Source organism: Notamacropus eugenii, chromosome 4 (genome assembly GCF_028372415.1).
Source record: "Notamacropus eugenii isolate mMacEug1 chromosome 4, mMacEug1.pri_v2, whole genome shotgun sequence".
Classification (NCBI taxonomy): domain Eukaryota; kingdom Metazoa; phylum Chordata; class Mammalia; order Diprotodontia; family Macropodidae; genus Notamacropus; species Notamacropus eugenii.
Genome location: NC_092875.1, coordinates 262377677 through 262403110, shown reverse-complemented (window position 1 = coordinate 262403110; position 25434 = coordinate 262377677). Strand labels below are relative to the sequence as shown.

Sequence of the window (25434 nt, the reverse complement as noted above, 5' to 3'; positions counted from 1 at the left end):
AGAGCTACTTACAGGATGTAAGGTACAGGCTTTGGGTATTCTTAACACACTTAAATTTATTTTGCCAAGCTATGACCTGAAGGAAATTCTTCTAGATTCATAGTGAGGCATTTCCTTAAATAACTACCAGTCAGAGCTGTAATTAGCCATTTTTGTGCTCTGGGGAAACATCACAAAAATGGACCAGGGGCAAGTGGCAAGATATATTTCCTCAGATGATGGAGGAAGGGTTGATCCTTGTGGGGCCAGAGATATCATGTGGTCACTTCTTGGAAAACCAGATCAGAAAGGCAAGGCTAGCAAGAAACTCAGCTAGAGTGTAACTGCCAGGGGATAAGGAACTGGTGTCATCATTAATAAACTATCCTTATGTGCTAAATTGAGTTGTTTCAATGCTACCAAAGAACTGCAAGTACTGTGAATACCCTCTAAAGTTTATCACCTTGGACCAAAGGTCTAGTCATCCCATTTTAGTTACAGTTGTAACTCCTAATGCCACCATGTGAACTTATTTAGGCATTGTACTAGAGTACTTTCTTCAGTTTCTCTAGTCTAATTCTAAAATTAAAACTAAATACCCCCAAAGAGTATAAAAGATGGCTTTTCTGTACTTCATGAATTTACACTGGCTCCAAAGTAAGAAAAAATGAGCCACCCTGGATGTACAGGCTGATCTGGTCTGTTACAGTGCTTCTGACCTTAACTTCTCTGTTTTTCCTCCCAACTGTCTTTGCTGTACCAGTGAGAAAGCTGCAAGCAGGTCCTGGTTATTCTCCACTTGTGCTATTAACAGACTAATTTAAAGCACACCTCAAATTGGTTCTCTTCTATTCTATGTCTCTTTTCCCTCTGTGCCATTTTATCAATCCATAATAACCTAGTCTTTGAAACTGATGATCAAGCAACTGAGATTGAAATACAGAAGTGTCTTTGAAAAAAAGTGTGTGTATATATGTTATATGCATGCTATATTGTATTTTATATATAATATGAATTGATGATAATATAGATTTATTCATGGATATCAAGGAATGAGAGTGACAAAAATAGGGTATTTGGAGATAGGCAGAAGTTTCAATGGCCACTTTTCAACCTTTCGTCCATTTCAATTTATTTTCCACCTTGCTTAGGACATCCTTATAGACCAGTGACTCCAAAAATGCAGACTTCAGACTCCTAGGGATTAGGAAGTTATTACAAGGGATCCACAAATCCACCATCTTTTTTAATTTTATTTAGCTTCAACAAAATATTCAGTGCAACTCAGCTTAATAAATAAGCAATGAAACCTTCTGTCAACTGGATAAATATGTCTGGCTCACATGTGTAACTTGCCTTTGGGATGTTACATATGTATGTTTTTTTTAAATGGTGTAGATGTTGTTATGATTAATACAATATAAGTTATTTGGAAGCATTATTGAATTTATACTAGCTTTCTGTCATTAGTCATGTTTATTATCAATAAATAATGATAATACAACTATTGTGTGCTTTTATGTTAAAAAAGGAGGCTTCATACCATTATTCCAGGGGTGGAGAATTAATGGCCCACATAATTCCTATGCCCATACCTTGGAAAAGTCTGCTTTAGGACATGCATCTCAAAGTTCTACCTATTTGGTTTCCATTAAATATGGGGTGAGGAAATTGAACAATATAGTTGGGTAATTTCTATTGCTTATCTATTGAAATAGAGGAAGATAACTTTCATATCATAATATGGTAACATGGTTTGGTCTTCAAGTTTATATCATTGTAAGCATAGGACTATGTGACAGTTCAGATAATCTCAAAAAAGTCAATAGATTAGAACAAATGCATGTTCAATATTAAAAGCAGAATCTATCATTTGTATTTAACAGCAAGCAATAACAATAATTCCATTGTAGAAGTATGGCATTTATGTTTGCATATAATTACTTGATGTGAACAGTTTCAAAGACCAGAATCTAAAGGGAAGGCTGAACTTTATGCAACTTTAAAGGGAAAAAAAAGCACTTAAGAAAATGTAAATGACAAATTCTTTAAAAAAAAGCAATAACTTTGACAGGTACTGGAAAGAAATATGACTGGGATTAAGTTAGGGTATTACAGGAAAGGGAAAGGGGAAAGATTTATGGAAAGATAAACAGTTTTGTACCTTGGCTGGGAAAAGAGCAATACAAGAAATGACTTACATCTTAGTTTGTCCATGATCTTTCCTCCACATAGGGTGGCTAAGGCCATTTTGACAGCAAATACTGAAATTTTACCATGGCCTTCCCTATTAAACAACAATTAAAAAAATGATGTTATTTGAAGCAATCTTAATAGTTAAGTTTTAATACATTCCATTCCATTCCCCTGCAAGCAATATGAAAACACTCATTATACATTCTGAGAAGAAACATTTTTGTAAAAGTTGTATATACAATTTAATGCATGTTTCCATGAGCTAATTCACTGTTTCCATTGTGAAAAAAAAGGACTTTTGGAGTCTCTGTAACATATGCTTGCTTAGAATATTAGACTCATAATATACACAGAATGGACTGAAATAGTATAATACTGACTTAAATGTTTGTGTACCCCAATACCATACCCTTTGTTACTGTTTATTTAGAAAGCTTCAGATGCATCCTTCCACCTTTACAATGCCTCACTTCTGAAAATGCAGAGATTCTGGACTCTGCCTCTTTCCCCTTAAATATTCTTATTCCAACTATTTTTTTTATAATTACAAAGGAGCCATTGTCATTGTAAAATATTTATCTATCAAAATGAATTCATTTTCTGAAAAGAAAACAATGAGTGCTATATTTGATCCTTCACCTTCTACTGAAATAAAACACATACACACACACACACACACACACTTGCACCAATATTCATGGATTCAGGAAGTTACTTTATTTTGTCCTTCACAAAACCTGCTATAATAGATCTCAGACAACTATAAAAAAAATCTAATATCTGGGTCCAAGAATTCTCTAACCCCTGGATCAAGCTGTTTATCCTCATGTTCGAGTCACCAAAAAACCCCATCACACTAAGGGATTCACTTCTCTCCTAGGGGCTGATCCAAATAATTATTTAAGGAAGGAAAATGATTGAAGTGTCTGCTTTACACGTTAATTTATGTGTACACTATGTATTTTCTATGACAACCTAGTAGGCTGGATAAAGAACTGACTTCATAGTAATGACTGCCCGGGTTCAAGTCTTATTTTTCATGAATACTCGTTATGTGATTCTGGATAGGTTAACTAATCTCTTGGTGCCCCAAGCACCTCTATAAATCACAGTACAGGTGCTGATCTGCATTAATAAAGAGGGAACTTCATCCAACCATTCTGGAGAGCGGTTTGGAACTATGCCCCAAGGGCTACAAAAATGTGCATACCCTTTGACCCAGCAATATCGCTTCTAGGACTCTATCCCCAAGAGATCATAAAAATGGGAAAGGGTCCCACATGTACAAAAATATTTATAGCAGCACTCCTTGCGGTGGCCAAAAGCTGAAAATCAAGGGGATGCCCATCAATTGGAGAATGGCTGAATAAATTATGGTATATGAATGTAATGGAATACTATTGCGCCATAAGAAATGATGAACAAGAAGACTTCAGAGAGGCCTGGAAGGACGTATATGATCTGATGGAGCGAAAGGAGCAGAACCAGGAGAACTTTGTGCACAGCACCAACCACAGTGTGAGAGAGTTTTTTCTGGTAGACTTGGAACTTCATAGCAATGCAAGGACATGAAAAAAAAAATTCCCAGTGGTCTTCTAAGGCGAAATGCCTTCCACATTCAGAGAAAGAACTATGGAATTCAATAGCGAATGTAGCAGATCATTTTTTACGTGTGTGTGTGTTGTGTGTATTATGTTTTGGTTTGTTATATGATTTTTCCCATTTATTTTCCTCCTACACAGCATGACTATAATGAAAATGTATTCAATAGGAATGTATGTGTAGATCCTATATAGAATTGTATTCCATCTTGGGGAGGGAGGAGGGTGGCGGGGGTAGGTAGGGGGAAAAAATCTAAGTTTTATGGTAATGATTGTAGAGCATTAAAATAAATAAAATGAATATATTAAAAAAAATAAAGAGGGAGCTTCTTGTTCAGGAGTTCTCTATGACTAGTTTCATCTTATTCATCATGTTCATGAACTAAAATTTCTGAAACAGTACCCTTTAGCCTCAGTTTCCTTATTTGTAAAATGAAGTTAGACTAAATGATCTTTAAGATTATCTCCAGCTCAGAAATCTTTCAGCTTACTTTTGTCAGTCAGTCAACAAGCATTGAGTAAGTTATCTTTCAGGCACTGAATTTAGCAGTGGGAATAGAAGCAAAAAAAGAAGGAAAAGTAATAGATGTAGAAGCAGGGGATAAAAGTCAGTCCTTGACCTCAAGGAGCTTATATTTGAATAAGGAACAGTACATAAAAGGGAGCTACAAAAGGTCTGGGTGGAGTCTTGGTAGAAAAAGTCTAATGGAAATGAGTCAGCAGTATAGCCAAAGGTTAAAGACATGTTTGGCCTGGGACTCTTTCTTAAATTAGAATTTCTGGGAGGAACCAGACAATCAGAAGGTAAAGTCTCAAAAGCAGAGTACTTCCAAAGTAAGAAGTAGTCAGGGAGGTGATGGTGGTAGTGGTAGTAGTGGTGGTGGCAGAGTGAGTTTTTCCTGTCCTGTCCTGTCTGCTCCCCCTTCTTCTCCCTCTGTCCACATAGGATAAGCATCCTTACCTGTGGGTGCTTTGCCCAAAGGAATGTAAATTTTGATCTCTGAAACCTGGCAAGATACCTTGGGATTTATGGGCTAGATTTCTTTCTTAAGGATCACGCTTTAAACCCAAATCACACTGGCTCTCATTGATTGGCCAACAATAGGTTCCAGCCCAAGCCCTCCCTGGTCATTGTTTGGACCCTGATGGCTCAGAGTGAATGTAAATAACAACTGTTTCTGTTTGGACCAGAAACTCGGAGGGTCTTTCCTTCTCAGACTGATTTTTTTTTTTTTTGACTAAGTGAAAGAGGCCATTTTTTTTGCCTCATTTCTTAACTAGGCTTAATCCCTGGATAGATGTTGCCTCAGTCAAACTGAGACCTGGGAAAGACCTTAGCTCAAAAAGACCAAGGTCTCCCACTGCATCAGGGACCATCTCCAATCGTCCTTATCAATATCTTGCCACTGGGCCCAGATGCCTCAGGAGAAGAAAGTGAGGCTGGTGATTTTGCACAGCCCTCCCTCACTTAAATCCAGTTCACTTGCAAGTAATGGCATCACCTTCCTGTTGCCATAGTCTTCTTCAAGAATGAAGGACAAACAGCATTTCTATGGAAAGGTAAGGAAAGTCCTATGGAGATCAATTAGTGTGTGTTCGTCCTTCATTGCCAAAGAAGACCATGCCATCAGAGAAATAATGACAGGACTTGCACTTGACTTTGTTTTTTTTTGAGTGAGGAAGGGCTGTGCAGGTCACCAGCCTCACTTCTCCTCCAGAGCCATCTGAATCCAGTGACCAGATATTCATCAGGATGACTGGAGATGACCCAGGATGAGGCAGTTGGGGTTAAGTGACTTGCCCAAGGTCATACAGCTAGTTAGTGTCAAGCGTCTGAGGTGAAATTTGAACTCAGGTCCTCCTGACTCCTGCACTAGTGCTCTATCCACTGCACCACCTAGCTGCCCTAGATCAATTAGTAGTGCAGCCTAGAGAGGGATAATTTATATTATTCTCCATAATTTTTAACAACTCTCCTTATAAGAGTGATGTGAAGTAGGTAATCGAAGTCCATTTTACAGATGAGGAAACAGTGGATCAGAGAGTGTAAGTGACTTGCCCAAGATTGCACAGTAAGGGTTGGAGCCAAAATATGAGCCTAAGTTAAGTGATTCCAAATTCTGTATTCTTTCTGCTACATCATACTATCTTCAATACAATAATGATCAATAATAAAAATGAATGGCGCTGAATGTATGAAACAACTTGGCAAACTTACTCAACTTTTGCTGTTGTTGCTATATGTGACTCTTTGTGAGCTCATTTTAAGATAAGAAATTGTCTGACCTTTTGTAAGTTCATTTTAAGATGAAAAACTGAGGCAAACAGGGTTAAGTGACTTGCCCAGGGTCACACAGCTAGTAAATGTGTAAGGCCAGATTTGAACTAAAGAAGATGAGTTGTTGATCTCAGGTCTCACACTCTATCCATCGCACCACCTAGCTTTTAGAGAGAAATGTAACAAATGTGAACATACTAATTGGGAAAAATGGAAAAATTGAATTAGAAACCAAAAAAAGAATTAAAGTAATTAAAGAATTAAGAATTAAAACTCACAAAGAGCCTATTAAAACCATTTTATTGAGAAAAAAAGTATCTAAGTTCACACTTGCTGGAGAAGGAAACAGTTAACCGCTGCAGTATCTTTTCCAAGAAAATCCCAAATGGGATCACAAAGAGTCAGACATGACTGAAAAACAACTAAAGCTCACACTTTACCTGCACAAGGAAAAGAAGAGTCAGTGGACCTAGTTTTAGTCAGAAGATTGATGGGATCCCATTATAACTGTGGAGCAAAAAATGTGAAGCAGAGACAACTAAGAGGCAGAATGAAATTTTTAGCCTTGGAATTTACTGAGGAACATATATTTGAGTCTTTTCAGATTCCCACACTGTCCTTGATAAAGGGGAAGTTTAGCGTACTCAAAATACTTTCAAGTATGGGCATGGTGGTACATATCTGTAATTCTTTTATAGTAGAGGCAGGTAGATCCCTTGAGTTCAAGAGTTCTGAGGTACAAGTAAACTTAAAGGGTGTCCAGTATCTGTACTGTGTCTGACACTAGTATGGTAAGACCTCCAGAAAGGGAGGCTACAAGGTTGCCTAAGGAGGGGTGAACCCAAGGATGTACTGGAGCCAGCTCAAACCAACTCCCAAGAACCGACGGTTAGAGTTTCAGGGCCAGCATTTATACCTGGGAAATTGTCAAACACTACAAATCAGAGATTGAGTTACTGTTTTGCTGATTGTCTAGATTTAATAAAGGGATGGAGAAAATGTTAATAATGCAGATTCAACTTAAAAGTATGTCATATAGGCATATTTTTTCAGAGAGCTGGTTGTTAATAAGCATTTACCAGCAGGTTCTTAGGTCAACCTGCTCAGTTTGGAAAAATATACAAGGTAAAAAGCTTCCATAAAAATCAACCCTGGGATCAGCCTATGAATGACCTTCACACTTCCAACCCAGATGAGATAGATAGACTCATTCTTCTTTGCCACCTGGCCTCAACGTACCTTTCCAAGCTTAGTACATATTACTTCGCTATATGTATGTGACGGTTCAGTAAAACTAGCCTTCTTACTGTTGCTTATAAGCAACACAGCATTTCCTGTCTCTGAAACTTTGTGCTGGCTGTTTCCCAGGTCCGGAAAGCAATATCTCCTTATCTCTTCCCTTTATAATTCCCATTATTCCTCAAGGATCAGTCCCCTGTCACCTTGTATTACTGGGCTATGTCCCTTTAGGTCTTTCAGTAGTTCCTAGAACTCTATTATGACAATCTCAAAGATAATATTAGGCTGTATTAGATAAAGAGATTAATTGTTTCTTTGTCTCTTTGTTATACCATAAAGACAAAGAAAGTAAGGAAACAATAAAGACTGAGCAATCAAATTTCTAGATTCAGAAAATCTTGTACAAATAGACTATTTTATATCTAATTAAGAAGTCATTAAGTATCCATTGACTGAATGAATGATTAGTATTTCTAAGAAAGTAGGCTGTGACTAATTCTTTTTTGTTCAGTTTGTGGGAAAGGTTGAGTATGTTCCTTCTATTTCTAGGCTCAAAGATATGTCACTCATACTAATATATTAAGGATAGCATCTGAATAGTCTTTCATTCTCCTTCCACCTCCTCTGTCATCATCACCATCGTCATCATCAGTAGCAGCAGCAGCAGTTTCTTGGAGCTAGGAAAGACCAAGAGATCACTTATCCCAACCCCTCCAAGAATCACAGGACCGTCTCTTCCACAACACCACTTAACAAAGGGTCACTCTCTGCTTGAAGACTTCCAGCAACAGAAAACTCACTTTCTATTGAGGCAACCCATTCCCATTTAATTCTTAGTAAGTTTTCCTTTGTGTTTAGTTCCCCAATAAGTGTCTCTCGTCCTCATTCTTTGATTTTGGGGCAAACATTACAAAAACAATCCCCTTTCTACTTGATAATACTTCAAATACTGGGCAGCTAGGTGGTGCAGTGGATAGAGCACCAGTGCAGGAGTCAGGAGGACCTGAGTTCAAATCTCACCTGAGATACATGACACTCACTAGCTGTGTGATCTTGGGCAAGTCACTTAACCCCAACTGCCTCATCCTGGGTCATCTCCAGTCATCCTGATGAATATCTGGTCACTGGATTCAGATGGCTCTGGAGGAGAAGTGAGGCTAGTGACCTGCACAGCCCTCCCTCACTCAAAACAAAGTCAAGTGCAAGTCATGTCATTATTTCTCTGATGTCATGGTCTTCTTCCGCAATGAAGGATGAGCATACATTTCAAATATTTGAATACAACTATCATGTATGCTAAATATGTTTTTTATCCAGGCTAAATATGTCCAATAGTTTCAAAAAATCAATCAATCAACAAACATTATACTGGAGCAGCTAGGTAGTACCTTGGATAGAGTTAAAGACCTGGAGTCAGGAAAACTAACTCATCTTCCTGAATTCAAATCTGGCCTCTGACACTTACTAGCTCTGTGACCTCAGGCAAGCCACTTAGCCCTATTTGCTTCCATTTCCTCATTGGTAAAATCAGCTGGAGAAGGAAGTGGCAAACCACTCCAGTATCTCTGCCAAGAAAATCCCAAAGGGGGTCATGAAGAATCAGACATGACCGAAAATGCCTGCACAACCACACAATCACTAACCTAAGGGTCCAAAAGCATGCTGGATAATGATATTTAGACTTCAGCTTATTCCAGTTCCTGTGTTATGCTGTATTCAGTTCTCATTTTGCTGCTTTAGTTTATGAAATAAAAAAGAAAAACTAAATTATTAAAGCTATTTTATGAGCATCACCGAGCTTCAAGTATTTATGAGAACTAAGCTATTATAAGAAAACATTCAAAACAGTCAAAATGGGCAAATTCTCTTGAAAGAAAAGTTTCTTGAAATGTTTTATATAACTTTAACACTTGACCTGCCTATTCTTGAAATTTTCCAATGCAGTTGCTTTAAAAATCATTTATTTATTACTTTATGGATCTTTTGAAGTATTCATTAGTTATTCAGTTCGATGATAATTCCAGTTTCTGGCCCTAACCTCTGTCCTGACCTCCAGTAACACATCACCAACTATCCACTAGATATTTCAAGCTGTACATCCTGTAGACATGTTAAACACAACATGTCCAAAACATCACTCATTATCTTTTCCCCAAACTCTCCCCTCTCCCGAGCTTTTTTTTCCCCATATTATGGAAGGCACCACCATCCTCTAATGAACCCAGAATAGGTGTTATCCTTCTCTCCTCACTCCCACTCCCTGCCCATATCCAATCTGTCAAGTCTTGTTCTTTTCACCTTTATCTCTCCTCCTATGCATCCTCTTCTCCCCATTTCACACAGCTTCTTCCTGGTGCAATAACTTACTTAATGCCTAACCTGTTGCAACAGCCTCTTGATTGAGGTCCCAATCTCAAATCTTTTCTCCAGGTCCAGTTCCTCCTCCGCTCAACTGCCAAAGTCATCATCCTTAAGCACAGGTTTGAATACGTTTGGATCACTATTACCACCAGGATCAAATAGAAAATTCACTGCATGGATTATTTTTTTTCTTTCTGTATGGATTTTAAAGCCCTTCATGACCTTCCTATCGTTCTGTTTTTCTTTTTTCTTTTTTTTAAATACTGTATTTACCTCCATGTATCAAGCGTATTTTAGGTGGCACAATGGATAAAGCGCTGGACCTAGAGTCAGGGAGACCTGAATTTAAATCAATGACAAGAAACTCACTACTCTATAAACCACCCTATTCCATTTCAAGTTATCTCTGATTGTGTCTGATGCAAAGCGTTCCCTTGCAAGCAGAAAGGCAGGTGTAAAATGAATATTCTCGTATCCCTAACACATAGTGAGAAATCTTAGCCTAACTTGACAGTCAGTCCTAATGTTAAGATGAGAGAGGGGTTTGAGGAAGGGGGCACAATAATCATTCTTTCAAGTTCCTCTGGGACCACTGCCACTTAATGACCTGAATTGGTGATTTGCTAAGTGATTGCCATAAAGAATTTGCAGCCCTACCCAAAGTACCTAAATTATTCCCTGGGAGTTTCATGAATTTGAGCAGAATTCGTGGGATTTATAACTTATTGCTAAAATCACTTTGGATGGCATATCCAACCTTTTGAAGGTATCATTTCCCCCTAATACTAACCATGGCTTGTACCTTTATAGTGCTTTAAGATTTTATACAATGTGCTACATACATCATATACAAGTATCTTATACACATGTATTATCTCATTTGAGCCTTGCAACAGTCCTGTGGGATAGAAACTACTATTATTATCCCCATTTTACAGGTAAGGAAATCAAGGCTGTAGAGGGTATCTTAGATATATTCACACAGAGAGAATCAGGGGAAGGATTTGAACACAGGTCTTTCCAATTCTAAGTCCAACATTCCACAATTCTCTCCGAGCATCCTAAATTATGTGGTATGGTTGATCAAGGCAAATATCCACTGCTCTCAACTGTTACTGCAACTGTAAAGTTACTTCTTCAGTGAAACTACTTTATTATCTCAGAAACATGAAGGACTCTCAAACAAAGCATCCTCATCAGAGCCAAGTCTCAGTTACTAGAGAAGAATTCTATCTGGATATTGAGAATTCAAGAGAAGTTTGAAAAGGCATCAGCTAAGTAGTCACAGGGTGTTTGATAGGTTCAGTCACAGAGATAACAAAAAAGAAAGAATTGGCCTTTGTAGAACACTGTCTCTTTCTCCTTTGATTTCAGACATCCACACAAATTCACAAAAGTGAGCAGACAAAGGTTTCTCTGGAGAACTCCGTACAGATAATGTACTGTTAGGGTAGTCACTTTCATAGACACATGCAGAAACCATTATATGCTCTACAGTATATCTTGGCTCTGAAAGTACATCAGAGCCTTTTAAATTGGAAAGGCAGAAGGGTTTGAGCCAGAGTACCTGGGTTCTCTTCCCTTTACTCATTTTGAGAAAAAATACTAAGGTATCTTTCATGGTAACTGGGGATTCCAAAGTAGGGAATGTCTGCTTAAATGTTTCCCCAAGAAGCAAGAGCTAAAATAGAGGAAACTGGAGGTACTTTATTTTCTTTACTGTAGCATTTATAAGTCTCATGTGTTCGAAGTTTTAGGCTTGGTTAAATTAACTCTAACACAACAAATTAAAAACCATGCTGGTTCACTACAAATATATCTTTCTAATTCAATTCTCCAAGGATATCTAAAGATAGTAAAATAGAAAAATAGATTAGAATTTGGGATATATATATATATATGCGAAACTAGTGGGGTTTTTTCACTTAAAATAGCTTAGAAAAATACAATACAATAATTACAAATTTAAAAAGAACCCGTCAAAGATCATAAATACATATACTTGAACTTGATCGACTTCCTAAAAGTCCTACTTTTTTTTGGTAGTTTAAAGCTATAAGGTGCAAGTCCTCCAGAACTTTTGCTTTTTGATTCTATGATCCATCTCAACTCCACCCAATAGTAAGGCCATATTCTGTCTTACATCATTCAGAATGATTCCATCCTCAAGATTTTTAACAACGAAATTCCTGTCTCAGACCACAAGTTTTTGTTTTTCCAAGATCACAAACACCTCCCCGACCCCAAAATCAGTTCTTCCCCTTGACTATCCTATTTCTGTTAATGGGACTTTGTTGTTGCTTAATCGCGTGTGACTTTTTGTGACCCAATGGACCATAGCACACCAGCCCTTTCTATCCTCCACTATCTCTCAAAGTCTGTCCAGGTTCCATTATTCTTGTACTCAGCTTTCCTTATAGTCCAACCTTCACAGTCATACGTTGACTATTGGAAAAACCATAGCTTTGACTCTATAGACTTACGTCAGGAAGGTGATGTCTCTGCTTTTTTGTAAGTTGTGCAGAATTGACATAACTTTCCTTCCAAGGAGCAAGAATCTTTTAATTTCATGGCTGCTGTAGAGATCTTTGAACCCAAGAATATAAAATTTGTCATTGCTTCCATTTCTTCTCTCTCTATTTTCCAGGAAGTGATGGGACCAGTTGTCTTATTTTATATTAAGCTTCAAGCCAGCTTTTACACTCTCCTCTTTCACTTCCATCAAGAGATTTCTTAATTCCTTTTTGCTTTCTGCCATCAGTGGTATCCTCTGCAACTTCACTTTGTGCCATCAGAGTGGTATATCTGCATATCTGCTAGCTGCCCATTTAATGGCACTACCATTTTCCAAGTCACTGTAACTAGGAAGCTTAGCATATTTTTTATCTCCATGTCACTCTCACATGCTACCCCCTCTCACACTACCCTGTTCTTGGCAATCTGATCTGTTGGCAGATTCAGCTGGTTCATGATATAATGGGATACTAGGAAGGTATATTAGGGGAAAGTTGACTTAGTATTTTGTATGTGAAAAAAGTAGATAAGGAAATAACATTTTTTTGTATGTGTATGTCCATGTGTGCACTTATATTTGAATTCCTTTTTACCTAGAGATGTTGCAGAAATTCAGCTCTCCTTATTACCTTTAAAATTATTTAAATTGACTATGTAGCTCTCACTTTTCAAAAAAATATATAAATAAATGCTTATTTTTAAAAAAATATTGTGCCCTAGCATTTGAAAGACTCAGTAAGATAGCTAGTTCTGTCCCTATACCTCCCATCCCTTACCTTTCAGGGTATTATTTCCTAAACATATAAACACACACAAATTCCATTTCATTGTCTGTTGCCCACATCTGTGCAGTGGTTACCATTTATTCTTAGAATGGTTGGGGATTTCCATTTTGGCTCCTGACAACTATCATCATGGCATGAATTCAGGGTTTAGCACAAATTTACATTTTCCATTCCCTATTGCATCACATTAATAAACAACTCAAAATCAAGATAAGTACCCTGGAGACACTGATGGCATGACCCAGGGATGCTGGGCGACTGCTGTGAAGAGGACAGGAGTGGAAAGTGCTGTAGCAATTCCATGGCTTAACTCCATTCTTCCGCCTTGTCATGTGCAACAACCCAACTGCCTTCTCTCCCTGCCCCACCACTCTGTTACCATGGAGACTAAATTATACCAGTAGATCTTGTTCTGAAGGGTACACAATACCAAGCAAGGAGACTCTCAAGCTGGGGTGAAATGCTTATTTTGAAATTGCTATTTTCAACTTAAGTATTCCTCAAAATATGAATTCATGAAGGTAGCATACATTGGTCCAACTGAACAGTAATTACCTCATTACTACATTATGAGGCTGGATATCAGTTGGCTTCTTTTGTAAGTGGATAAAGGAATAAAAATCAAGCTGGAACACCCCTTCTGGCAATGATCACAATACCCCTATGTGCTGTGTATACACATCTGAATCAAGCAAAACCTTAGGTGTTTCTTGAAGATGAGGTGGTGGAAATTTTGCATCCAAGGATCTCTGTTTTAGGGTACAAGGCAGCAGGTAGGATATGGAAAGGTGAAGGGCTGTTTGAAAGACCCCCCGCTTAAAACTCTAGGGTCATCATGTGGACTTAGGGTACACTCCATATTCCATTTTCTTTTATTAAATATGGCGGTGTGCCATATTGAAAATAGTCCTGGTTTCAGATTAGAAAATCAGAGTTCTAGTTCCAGCTTTGTTACTGACTAGCTATATGATCTGGGGCACACCACAGTTCTAGACCTCAATGTCCCTGTCTATAAAATGGGGTCTTGACAGATGATCACTAGAATTTTTTTCAGTTCTCAAATTCTGTGCGTCTGTGAAGTATGAGTATAAATCAAGGAAGTCAGTTTTATGGATGGTTTCTGAAACCAATCATTGTATACATTTTTAACATGTCAAGGTTACCAAGAATCCTTCCCTCTTTCTTCCATGAATTTCTAAGTACGTTTCATTATTTTAGACCAAAAAATAATTGTACATGAGGATTTGCAGATAGGAAAGTTAATTTGCTGATAGGAAAGTTTACCATGCTTCATTGACTTACACTCCAAGCAGACAGTCACATAATATTTTTGCATGTTGTCTCTAGTTTAGAGAGGTAGGGTAGTGTAGTGGATAGAGCATTGGGCTTGAAGGCTTCAGTTCAAATCTCATCTTTGACACTGGGTGACCCTGGACAAGTTATTTGACTTCTATGTATCTCAAATAACTCCCAAGGACTTATCAGTGAAGTCATTGTTGAGTTGTAATTTATTTACATCAGTGATGGCAAACTCAAATAGCAATGGTGTCATTAAACCACACATAAGGATCCTTGTAGTCTGAAGACTTAGAAAACCTACTAGCTATGTTCTATTATATTTTTATTTTTGTGAAATATTTCCCAATTACATTTTAATTTGGTTCAGGATCCTGCATTGGGAAATGTGGCTAGATATAATACTTACAGGCTGTGTTCCTAACACCTCTGGTCTATGTCATTACATGACCTTCCCATACCAGGAATTCCCTACACTGATGACATCCCAGCTCCTCTGAACATTTACCTAAAATATGTAAGTAGAGTGCTAGGAGCACTCTCATGAAATACAACTGTTAGTTTTACATCATTCTCATTTTATTTCCATATTTCAATAGGTATTTTTGTCTAATGTTCTCAAATCCATAAATGTGGTGGTCATGAAAAATGTGGTATAATGGAAAGAGGACAGAATTTGGAGAAAACACTCACACTTATGTGTTCTCTGAATTGCGCCTTACAGTATCTTTTGTCAAATGAATATATAAGCTTATCTATCTCACTAGACCTCTCTAAGCCTCAGTTTTCTCAACTGAAAAATGAGGATGATGATATTTATACAACTTCTATCACTTCATAGGGTTGGTAGAATTAAATAAAACTCTTCCTTTGTAACCATGATATAAATGTCCAATATTACTACTTTTACAATTGGTATCAGTTTAGGCAGGAACAAAGAAAGACATGTTGTCTTTTTGGTCTGTTACTTTGGGCAACAAGCCTGACACATGGAAAAAGACTGAACAGTGAAGTAAAACTAAAACCCACCAGTGAGGAACTTACGGATCAAAGGCTGCAAGCAGGAAGTTGAGCAGCAAGCTGATAGACTGTTCCACATGGATCTGGTGAGTGGTTGGCATCCTTTTGTTGAGCTGGTAAAAAATTGTTGAAAGCACAGCCTCCAGGCGGGCCACATTTAGTTCTATATTTGGGTCCAGGTTGTTCAAGGCATTTTCCCTCAGAGCTTCTATGACGTTCCAAATGTCCACCAGATGTACTGTACATAATCAAAGGAGATTCAAAAGTTCATGACAAAAACCCAAATTTTTAGAAAATATTTACCAAATTTTCCAACTAAGGTAGGTTTCTTCAGGGTCCAAGTTCCTTACTTTCCTAGTATTATTTCCTAGCATCCTGTTAAAGAACACAGCATGCGTTCTTTCTCTCTAGCTCTCTTTTTCACTCCCATTCCTTCCAGAACCTGGGATTTGTCTCTTCTTAGTGCTAACAGCATGTCTAATAATTGGCAATGTCTAAAGATGGAATGGGATATTTCCTAAGAGTTTCCCATCAATGGAAGTGGTTCAGCTAGGGCTAAGTGAACCCTTGTTCAAGATAATGTTGAGGGGACTCTTCTGTAGTTTATGAGATTGGAAACAAATGACCTTCAAGGTCCCTTCTTTGCTTGATCCTCTTTAATGCAAACATCCTCCTTCTATTAATTATCTTTTAATTTATCTTATATATATCAGGACAGCTAGTATAAAGATTCATTTTATGTCTAAAACAGGGATAAATCTGGGGAACCCTCTTGGGGTAAGTAAAAAAACATGTATTAAACATTTACATGTGCCACAAACTGTGCTGAGGATACCAAGAAAGACAAAAGACAGTCCCTGGCCTAAAGGCAACATGGAAGCAACTAAACAAGGACAAATTGGAGATAATTAACAGAGGGAATGTACTAGAGTGGAAGGAATCAGGGATGGCTTCTTGCAGAAGGGGAGAGTTTAGCTGGGACTTGAAGGAAACCAGAGAAGCCAGTGGGCAGAGATGAGGAGGTAAAGCATTCTAGGCAGTAAAAATGCCTGGAGTCAGGAGATGGAATGTCTTGTTCAAGGAACAGCAAAGAGACCAGTGTCTCTGAATCACAGAGTATGTGATGGAAAGGGCGTGGGGTTATAAGGGGGTAAGCTTACTAGAAAGGTAAGGGGCTAGGTTAATGAAGGGCTTTGACAGTCAAAGGATTGGTTACTTGTTCCTGGAGGAGAGACAGAGCCACTGGAGTCTTCAGAGGAGAGAGTTTCTCTCTCTGTTTTCAACAGTGTGTCCATCAGGGTGAAGGTCCTGTTTCTCAGAAGCTTAGGCACCATGTTAGGTATGGGGAATGGCTCTTTTCTCCCTTTAGTCCTTCCAGCCCTGGGAAGTGGACTTGAGGTTTTGATCTGCACCATGTGATCCAGTCAGTTTCCACCCATCTACCCTCATCCTAGAACTTGGGCCATAGTAAACTTGAAGGCAGGATGCCAGGTCAAATGTTGTTGCATGCCCAGCCCAAGGGGGTAGGAAGTTAGATTTGGAACTTGGTGGGGCCAAGTTACATAGGAAATTTTAAACTGTCAGCTTAATCCCCTTCCCCTACCTAGGGAATGAGGTGATGTAAGGAGGGATTATGTTCTCTTTCATGTGGGGGGAGGAGTGTTTATATGTGTATTCTTATTATATATTTGAAGTAAATATTCTTTTGTAAAATCTAATCTTTTAAGAGGTCAAATGGAACTGGGCGTAAGGGACCCTTAAAATTGAGGGAACACAAAGTGGAAACTTGGCACAATGGCAGAAACTAGACGCTCCCAAACGTCCTTAAAGTACCAGTACCAAAGAACCTTGAGGAAGGAGCAAAATTAACGTATGTGATTCTCAGGCAGGGGAGGAGTCAGTAGACACTGGTCTATGTTGAGGTCATATTGCACAACTAAACTATAATTTGGTTGTTTCATTCTTCAAACTAAACCAAAGCAATTATTTGGGAAGTCAGTAGAAGGTAAATGACTCCTAGTTCAACATGTTGCGTAATATTTCATATATTTTTTGTTAGACTTTATCAGGGTGACCAAATCCATCACTCAAAGCAAAGACATTTAAATTGTAATATTTAACAATAGATGCTTATACCTCTTTTTAAAAAACAAAATAAGGTTATATTTTTTTTTTATTTTAAACTTATTGTGGTATAATGTGATTTTTAAAAGTACAAACTGAATCGACCAGTCCAGCCAGATCAGCCTAAGAAAATATCATTCTTTCTACCATGTCATACTCCCTTTCTCCTTATTTTTTACATGCTTACTTGAACAGTGGGAAAGATGAATTTTATCATTTTTTCCCCTCCATGGACAACCTCTTTCCCTACTCTACCATTTCTCAATTTAGAAAGATCTTTCACAAAAATGAGGGAATGCTTTCTACCTCTGCAGAAATAAGCTGATTTCTCATTCCCATATTCCTGAGTGAATCCTAGTACTTAAGAGAATTTTGCCTGTCCAATAGTGTGAATTTCTTAAGCCTCCATCATCAAAGATAGATTTCTTCAATATTTCTCTCTGAGCCTAGGAATATATTGAGTGAGGATGGTATTATGTGGAGATGATTGCTGGGTGCCCATGTCATAGTAAGTTGATGTCAGTAGTTCAGGTTTGATACTGATACTGAATATTGCCAATATTGTCAAGAAAATGAGTTAGCAATTGTGCATGGCCTATTGTGAACTACTTGTAAAACTTTACAGAAAAAGATTACCTGAATACAATTTCTCAAATCCTCTGGACCTTTTAATTTTATTCCTCGCTCAACATGATATCTTCTAGTTTTAACATCTAAAACAAGGCTATCTTTACAGGTTTGTTTTTTCAGGAAGTAGTTAATAAAAAAAAATAAAGTCTGATTTTAAAGTGATTGATTTTTCTTTAACCTATCTAATTCAGAGGCATTCTTAAACATTTTCTCATCCATATCTTGAGATCATTTCAGTTCTGATCCTTACATCAGTAGGGATTCTTTAAAAAGATAACATACAATGAAGTAGTGAATATATGTTTTGACCTTGAACACCTCTCTCCTCTGCCTCCACTTCCCTCATGATTAATCTTGTTTTGTGTCCTGCCCTTCCTTTCTAATAACATGTACTCCACCTCATTCACTTTATTAAAACTTTTCCAATTTAATTTCCTTTAGTTCTTTCCAATTTCTTTCTTTTTCCCTTCTTCCTCGCTTGCCATTCATCACTGGACTATGATCTCAGGAAGCTACACTAGCATAAAGGGAAACACTCCATTTTCAGAATATATCCCCTAAAGCAGCTCTACTGATTGTATTTTTTATTGGAGGGGGGAGAGAGAAGAATGGTTATGATGGGATACTGGCCATATGATTTAATTGGTGTAGGGATTTCCCAGTGAGTAAAGCTCCTCTCCTGTGCAATGATTGTCTTAGAGAATTGCCTGAGGGTGCTGAAAGGTTAAGCTACTTTTCCAGGCTGTCACTCAGTATACATCAGAGATGGGACTTGAACCCAGGTCTTCCCAACTCCAAGGCTGGCTTGCTATCTACTGCCTCCTGCTGTTTTTTGTCTGCTGTCATACTGCCTAGAAAAAACCCAAACTATGCCATTGGTAGAAAAATGTAATGTTCCTCATAACCCTCCATGGTGTTCAATTATCTCATTATGGGAGGATAACAGGTAACACTAATGAGTTTCAGTGTTGAAACAAAAAAATAAAAAAAATTGTGATAAGAAATGAAGCATTTCCTATATTCCGTAAGATTATGTATGGGAGAAGAAAGGCAAGACATATATAAAGTCAGGAATCTTTCAGCTCCCACGAATTAGGGTAGCTCAAGCAAAGTCAAGCTCCTATTCCGTATCGGACAAGCTCTTGATCATAATAACAACAGTTAACATTTATATACCACTTTAAGTTTTGGAAAGTGCTTTACAAATACTATCTCACTTTATTCCACCAACAGCTCTGAGAAGTAGGTGCTATTGTTATCTCCATATTACAGATGAGGAAACTGAGACAGAGGTTGACTTGACTAGGCTTTATCAAAAAATCAAAGAAACAAGCAAAAAATCCTTCAGAGGACAGGGGATTGGCCTGTAAAAAAATTTAAATTTAAATTAATAAAAACTTAAAAAAATTTTCAAAAATCCCATCTTCAAAATATGTTTTGTTTTTGGACTAATCATGAGGCTAGAGACATCCAGATTTTTTTTTTCTTAGCACATTCCTTGGCACGTAATAGGCACTTAACTGAGAATCCAGGAGAATTTTGTGGTTAGCCTTGATGCTCTAAAATTGTAGGACTCCTTCTTGGTTTGGATTCTACAAGGGAACACGTTAAAAACTCTATCTAGATTGCTGTCATCAATATACCTGACATCACAGGAGGCTTCTGAATTAGTTATGACCTGACTGAAGTGGATCCTCCTGGCCCTGTGTCTGTCAATCTCCAGCTCCCCAAGGTAAAAGGGATGCCCACAAACAATGGGGAAGGAAGGTCATTATACCTGGTGTTCTTCGTAAAGCAACTCATGAACAGAATACAAATCAGTCCTGACAGTTTTCTAAATAAGTATAGTAAAAGAACTTAGTATTCTCAATTAGCTGTGAAAAAATAAATAGCCTCTGGAATCTCAGTATAAGAAAAAAAATCCCATGTCAGGCTAAATGGGCAATCAGTCTGACTTATAAAAATATTTTTACAGTAAGGCAATAAGATTGAGTCCAAGTATGTAGAATAACAACACATATACCAATTATATGTTAATATGTGCTGACAGGTCCTTGCATTTGGTTTATCTGATTAATTGTTTCATAGAATCTCAGGGTGGAAAAGGACTCAACTCATTTGTTTAACTATAATCTCTAAGTAAATGACTCGCTGGTCTACACATTTAGTACCAGATTTTCCCTGAGCTTCAGTCCCATATAATTAGTTGCTTACTGGACATTTCAATCTGGATGTTCCAGAGACATGTCAGCCTCAACATGCCGAACACTGAAGACATGATTTTCTCCCTGCTTCCTCCTAAAGAGCTCCCCACTTCTAAACTTTCCTACTTCTATCAAAGGCACCACAATCTTTCCTGCCTCCCAGGTTTATCATGTGGGCATCATCCTGGACTCCTCACTCTACATATCCTGTCATTTGCCATTTCTATCTTCACATTTTTGACATCTAATTTCTTCTATCCACTCACACTGCTACCACTTCAGTTCTGACCCTTTCCTCCTCTTGCTTAGATTTTTGCAACAGCTTGCTAATTGGTCTTCCTACCTCATTTCTTCCTGTCTCTAGTCCATTCTCCATATTTAATGCAAAGTACTTTTGCAGGGATCTGTCCATGTGATTCCCCTACCTTATCAATACCAGTAGCTTTCTATTGCCTTTTAAAGTCTTATACAACCTAACCCCAACTTATCTTTCCAGTCTTGTTGGACATTACTCCCTCTCCTGCACTCTGCTATCCAGTTAAAACTGCCTTCTTTCCCTCCCTCACACATGATACTCCATCAGTCATCTCCATGCCTTTGTTTGGGCTGCTCAGTATGACTGAAACACATCCTCTCCTTACTTCTGCCCCATAGAATCCACCCCTTTCCTTGAAGATACAGTTCAAGGAGCCTCATCTGCATAAAATCTTTCCTGATCCCCCCAGTTGCTAATATCCTCCCTCCTTACCCAAACTACCTTGTAATTAACCACCATGTAATTATTCATTTTATATTTACACTGAATATATGAGGGTGTTTCAAAAGTCTTAGTGCAGTTTTTGCAATTTTAGCTTAAAACTGAACCAAGACTTTCTGAATACCGTGTGTGTGTGTGTGTGTGTGTGTGTACACACACACATATATATAAAATGTATGTATATGTATATATATTTATAATGTATATATGTGGAGATGGAGTAGATATACATACACACACATATATATGGAAATATATACCTATATCCAAACATATGTGTGCATGGGTGTGTGTATACACTCTTGTTGTCTCTTCCACTAGAATAAAATTCCTTGTGTGGAGAGATGATTTTATTCTTTGTACTTTTTTCCTCAGTGCTGAGTATAGTATTACATCAGTAGTATCCATTTAATACCTGGTATGTGACTGATTAATTGACTGTCCTCAGAGACTATCTATCCCAGCTCATATCTGACCAAGAATTTGTTCTAAAACAGACATGACAAATGCTTGTGCAAACTCTGTATGAAGACCTCAAGTAAGAGGGAGTCATTCCCTACCAACACAGCCAATTCCACTTTTGGAATTTTAAGAGTGACTTTCTGTAATCTTATTCTAAGTGGCCATTTGCACTATTTGTGAAGAATATTCCAAGTACAAGTAAGTTTTAACTTATCCCCTATCTGAATTCCACTCACTGAGCAATATATTATTTGTTTATCACCTCATTCTGTGTTCAGCACTCTTCTAAGTGGTCTTGGGGATATAAAATATTTGAAAAATATAGCCTTTGTGATTGAATTACCAAAAATTCTAAATTAACGAAGCCTGATTTCTCTGACAATGCAAAGCATCAGGATCTCTCTTTAGTATCAAAATAATACTACACTGAATATTTTGGTTTGTTATTTAAAAAAAAACACTGGAAAATGAACTAGTTTGAGAGACAAAAAGTTTGAACTTTTTTTCTGGTACCTTTTAGCAAAAAATCTCATTTTAAAGGCCTGTAATAAAATTTACTTACATTGAGATAGAAGAAATGGAATTGGCAGAATCAACCACTCATCACTAGATGGCAGTGGACATATTTTCCAAAACTGTACCCATCTTAAGTCTACATTACACATCATATTGATATTGTCAGAATATACACCAAAGGATGTAGAGTACCAACCACCCCCAGCCTCTGAGAATCTGCACAATATGTCTATTTAAGTTGTTAAAGTAAAACACACACACTCATACACAAACAACACAATTTGTCAAGTAATGCTTAATAGGATACATGTCATGGACAAGGAAGATGTATTCCTAAAGAATAATATTTGACCATTCATATGAATTTATCACCAAATAATAGTAGTATTTCTTGTAAACTCTAATTACTAATAAGATATAGTAGACTTTTTGAGCCATATTAAAGACTAAGGCAGAGAGTTCAAGTGTACTTATAGAATGCTCTGAGTTAGAAGGGAATGGAGAGGTCAAAAATTCAATTTAACAAAAAACCTTTATTAAGTTACTATTCTGTGCATATAGAATGCTCAGGAGACAATGCCTGGGCACCAGATGGAAAAGCAGGTGAGAAAGCTTGACTTCACCTGAGAAGCAGAACCAGCCATAAGGACTGGTTAATGAGCATCAGTCAGAGGAAGCAGAACAGGGTAGTGAGAGAAAGGGTTTAGGACTCCTAATTATCTCATACACTGGTATAAATGTGTGCAGAAACAGCTTTATGTGTATAATGGGGAATGGGGAGTGGAATTAATGATTGTTAAACATTTTGAAAAGCTGCTCAACAGGGGTTTATTGAAAAGTTTCTATCCATGGTGCTATATAAAATGGAGAATGCCTAAGTATGTCCAAGCCTTTAGAAATTTACATTATTGATCAAAAGAGAATACTACCTGCATATGGTAAGTTGTAGAGTAGTATAGGGGCAGCTAGTGGTGCCATAGTGCATAGAGTTCTGGACCTGAAGACAGGAAGGCACTTTCCTGAGTTCAAATCTGGTCTCATACACTTACTAGCTGTGTGACCCTAGGCAAGTCACTTAACCCTGTTTGCCTCAGTTTTCTTATCTGTAAAATGAACTGGAGAAGGAAATGGCAAACTACTCCAGTATCTTTGCCGAGAAAACTCCAAGTGGGGTAACCAAGAGTCAGACACAGTTGAAATGACTGAACAGCAAAAGTTGCAGATGTACTCTGCACAGTAATTTATCTTCTACACTCTCCTTTGAATGAAAGTTTTCTGATTTTATAGATTGATGACTATTTTTGTTCCTTACAATTCAATAACAAAATTTATTTTAAGATTACCAAACTAGGTAAAGCAACTCTCTGCTTTCACATGTAGTGATTAGAGACAATCAATCTGCCAGCAATTAGAATATGACAAAAGGTGCGAGGAGGGGAGAGAAGGCTGAGACTTTATGTAACCCATGTGCCAACTCATTCAATATTCAATGTGGGTTTAAAACACAATTGAAATTTATCTCACCTGACTTGGCTTATATTGTGTCTCTAAGGTCAACTAAGTTCAGCTTGTACTTTATTAATAAACTAGGCAAGAATCCTGCATCAAAATAGTAAAATGTTTTATCAGGCCAGAATTGCCAAATGAAAAAAATAGGCGGAAAATGTATCATATCACCAAATGAATACAACCTATTCCCAAATGGAAAAAAACCTCAGGGTCTGATTTATGCCAAAGTGCTCTAGGAAAACAGCTTCTCCAAGACTCATACTTTTGAAATGGGAAAAGAATCCTTTTTCTTTATGAAACTTTTATGAAAAGTGGGTTTTCAGTCTTATAGGCAGACATCCCTTCTCCTGCCAGTATCATAGTTGTCTAACACATCTCTGGTAACTTGTCTCAGGAATACTCCAGGACTCCTGGATCCTGAATACCACCACGGCCGTATTACATTACTATTGAGTTTTTCTATTTGTTCCTGAACTCCCAAAGGAAACCTCTATCTTCCCAGGAGTTTATTCTCCCCAAAAGGATTTTTACCTTAATTTCAAAGACTCCAAGAGAAATGTTCCAATCAGACTTGTGCCATGTTGATTCAAAGTCTCATGGGAAATGTAACCCCTTCCCACACTGCTGCTATTATCCATACCCCTTCTTTTGTCCTCAAGAAAAGAAAGAGGGAGGAAAAAGGATAGAATAATGTTTCCTAATTTTCCTAAAACACTTATAACTTGAAAATGAGCTAAATGTTAATCTCACTGTACCTTGTGCCTTCCCTTTGTAAGTTGTGATTTAAGCTACCTAGGAAAATCAGGAGCAGACTTGATTGAGAAAGATTGAGGAGGTTCACTCCATAAAGAACAAATTAGAAACAAGGAAAAGAACATTGTCACTACCTTGTTAAGTATTACACACACACACACACACACACACACACACACACACACACACACGAAGTTCCTATTTTCTAATATAACTGTCCTCTGTGTACTTTTTGTTTTCGGTAGGACTTTGAAGAAGAGAGTTGAGAAGACACTCCCATCCCAACCTTCTGCAGAAGTGAGGTAGTAGGTCCACAAGTGTTGTCCATTGATTTATTGATCAGTTATGTTGATTTTTTTCTCTTTCTTTTTTTTTAAAATTTCTATTTGTTTTATGAGATGGCTCTCTAGGAGGATGAGGAGGAAAGAACACTGGGAAAAACTATTACGATGTTAAAAAAGCCATCAATATGGCTATTTGTTTATGTAAAAATGCCTGTTCCTTTATGATTAAGTTTACAATAAAAAAGATAATTTTTTTTAAAAGTAAAAGAAATTCTAAGTGTTGGCTAAATCAAGGTTCCTTATCATCTCTTTTCCCCTGAAAGCCACTGATATCTATGTATAAGTATAGTTTGTCCCTAGACATTTAAAAAAATGCATAAAATAAAATGCATGGAAAATGTGATAATATGGGCAAGCATCATGGTCTACCACTGAAATGGCATTCCAACAGCATTTACATGCTCTGCATAGTTAAGTCTTGCTTGTCTTGGGCCACAGAGGTGAATCACTGATATAGATAAAAGAAAACACTCAGCTGCCAGATCCTCCATCGCTGGGGGGTGGGGCAGGAGGAGACTTGTTCAGAACACTGGAAAACTGAGATATTCCTCTTAGTTCCACATAAAGGATGCTCATGGGATGGGGGTCTACCAAGGGTTGGATCTGACAGTCTTCCATGTTGGAAACTTGCTCAAAATGACGCAAAATTCTGCTCTTCCTCTTTGTCCCTACCTAAAAGGTGCTCATGGGATGTGGTTCTACAAAATGTTGTTGAGAGTCTTTCATATTGCAGGCTTAATTCTCCCAGCCTGAGGAGAAAGGAAACAAAATGACCCAATATTTTACTTTAAGGAATAACATACCTTGAATTTCAGAATGTGAAGTTCTTAAGCTGCTATTACATAACAGCTATTGTTGTTGGAGTA

General features: G+C 37.6%; 1 protein-coding gene across 21 annotated transcripts in view; it reads right to left on the bottom strand.

The window, feature by feature from the left end:
* The window catches only part of DTNA (dystrobrevin alpha), a 464017-nt gene that overhangs the window by 109470 nt on the left and 329113 nt on the right, over window positions 1-25434 (bottom strand). For all 21 annotated transcript variants that reach the window (XM_072604522.1, XM_072604523.1, XM_072604524.1 and 18 more), the window contains 2 exons: window positions 15294-15507; window positions 2181-2266 (listed from right to left, as the gene is read on the bottom strand). In XM_072604522.1, coding sequence (XP_072460623.1) covers window positions 2181-2266; window positions 15294-15507 — 300 coding nt within the window. The remainder of the gene's footprint in view (window positions 1-2180; window positions 2267-15293; window positions 15508-25434) is intronic.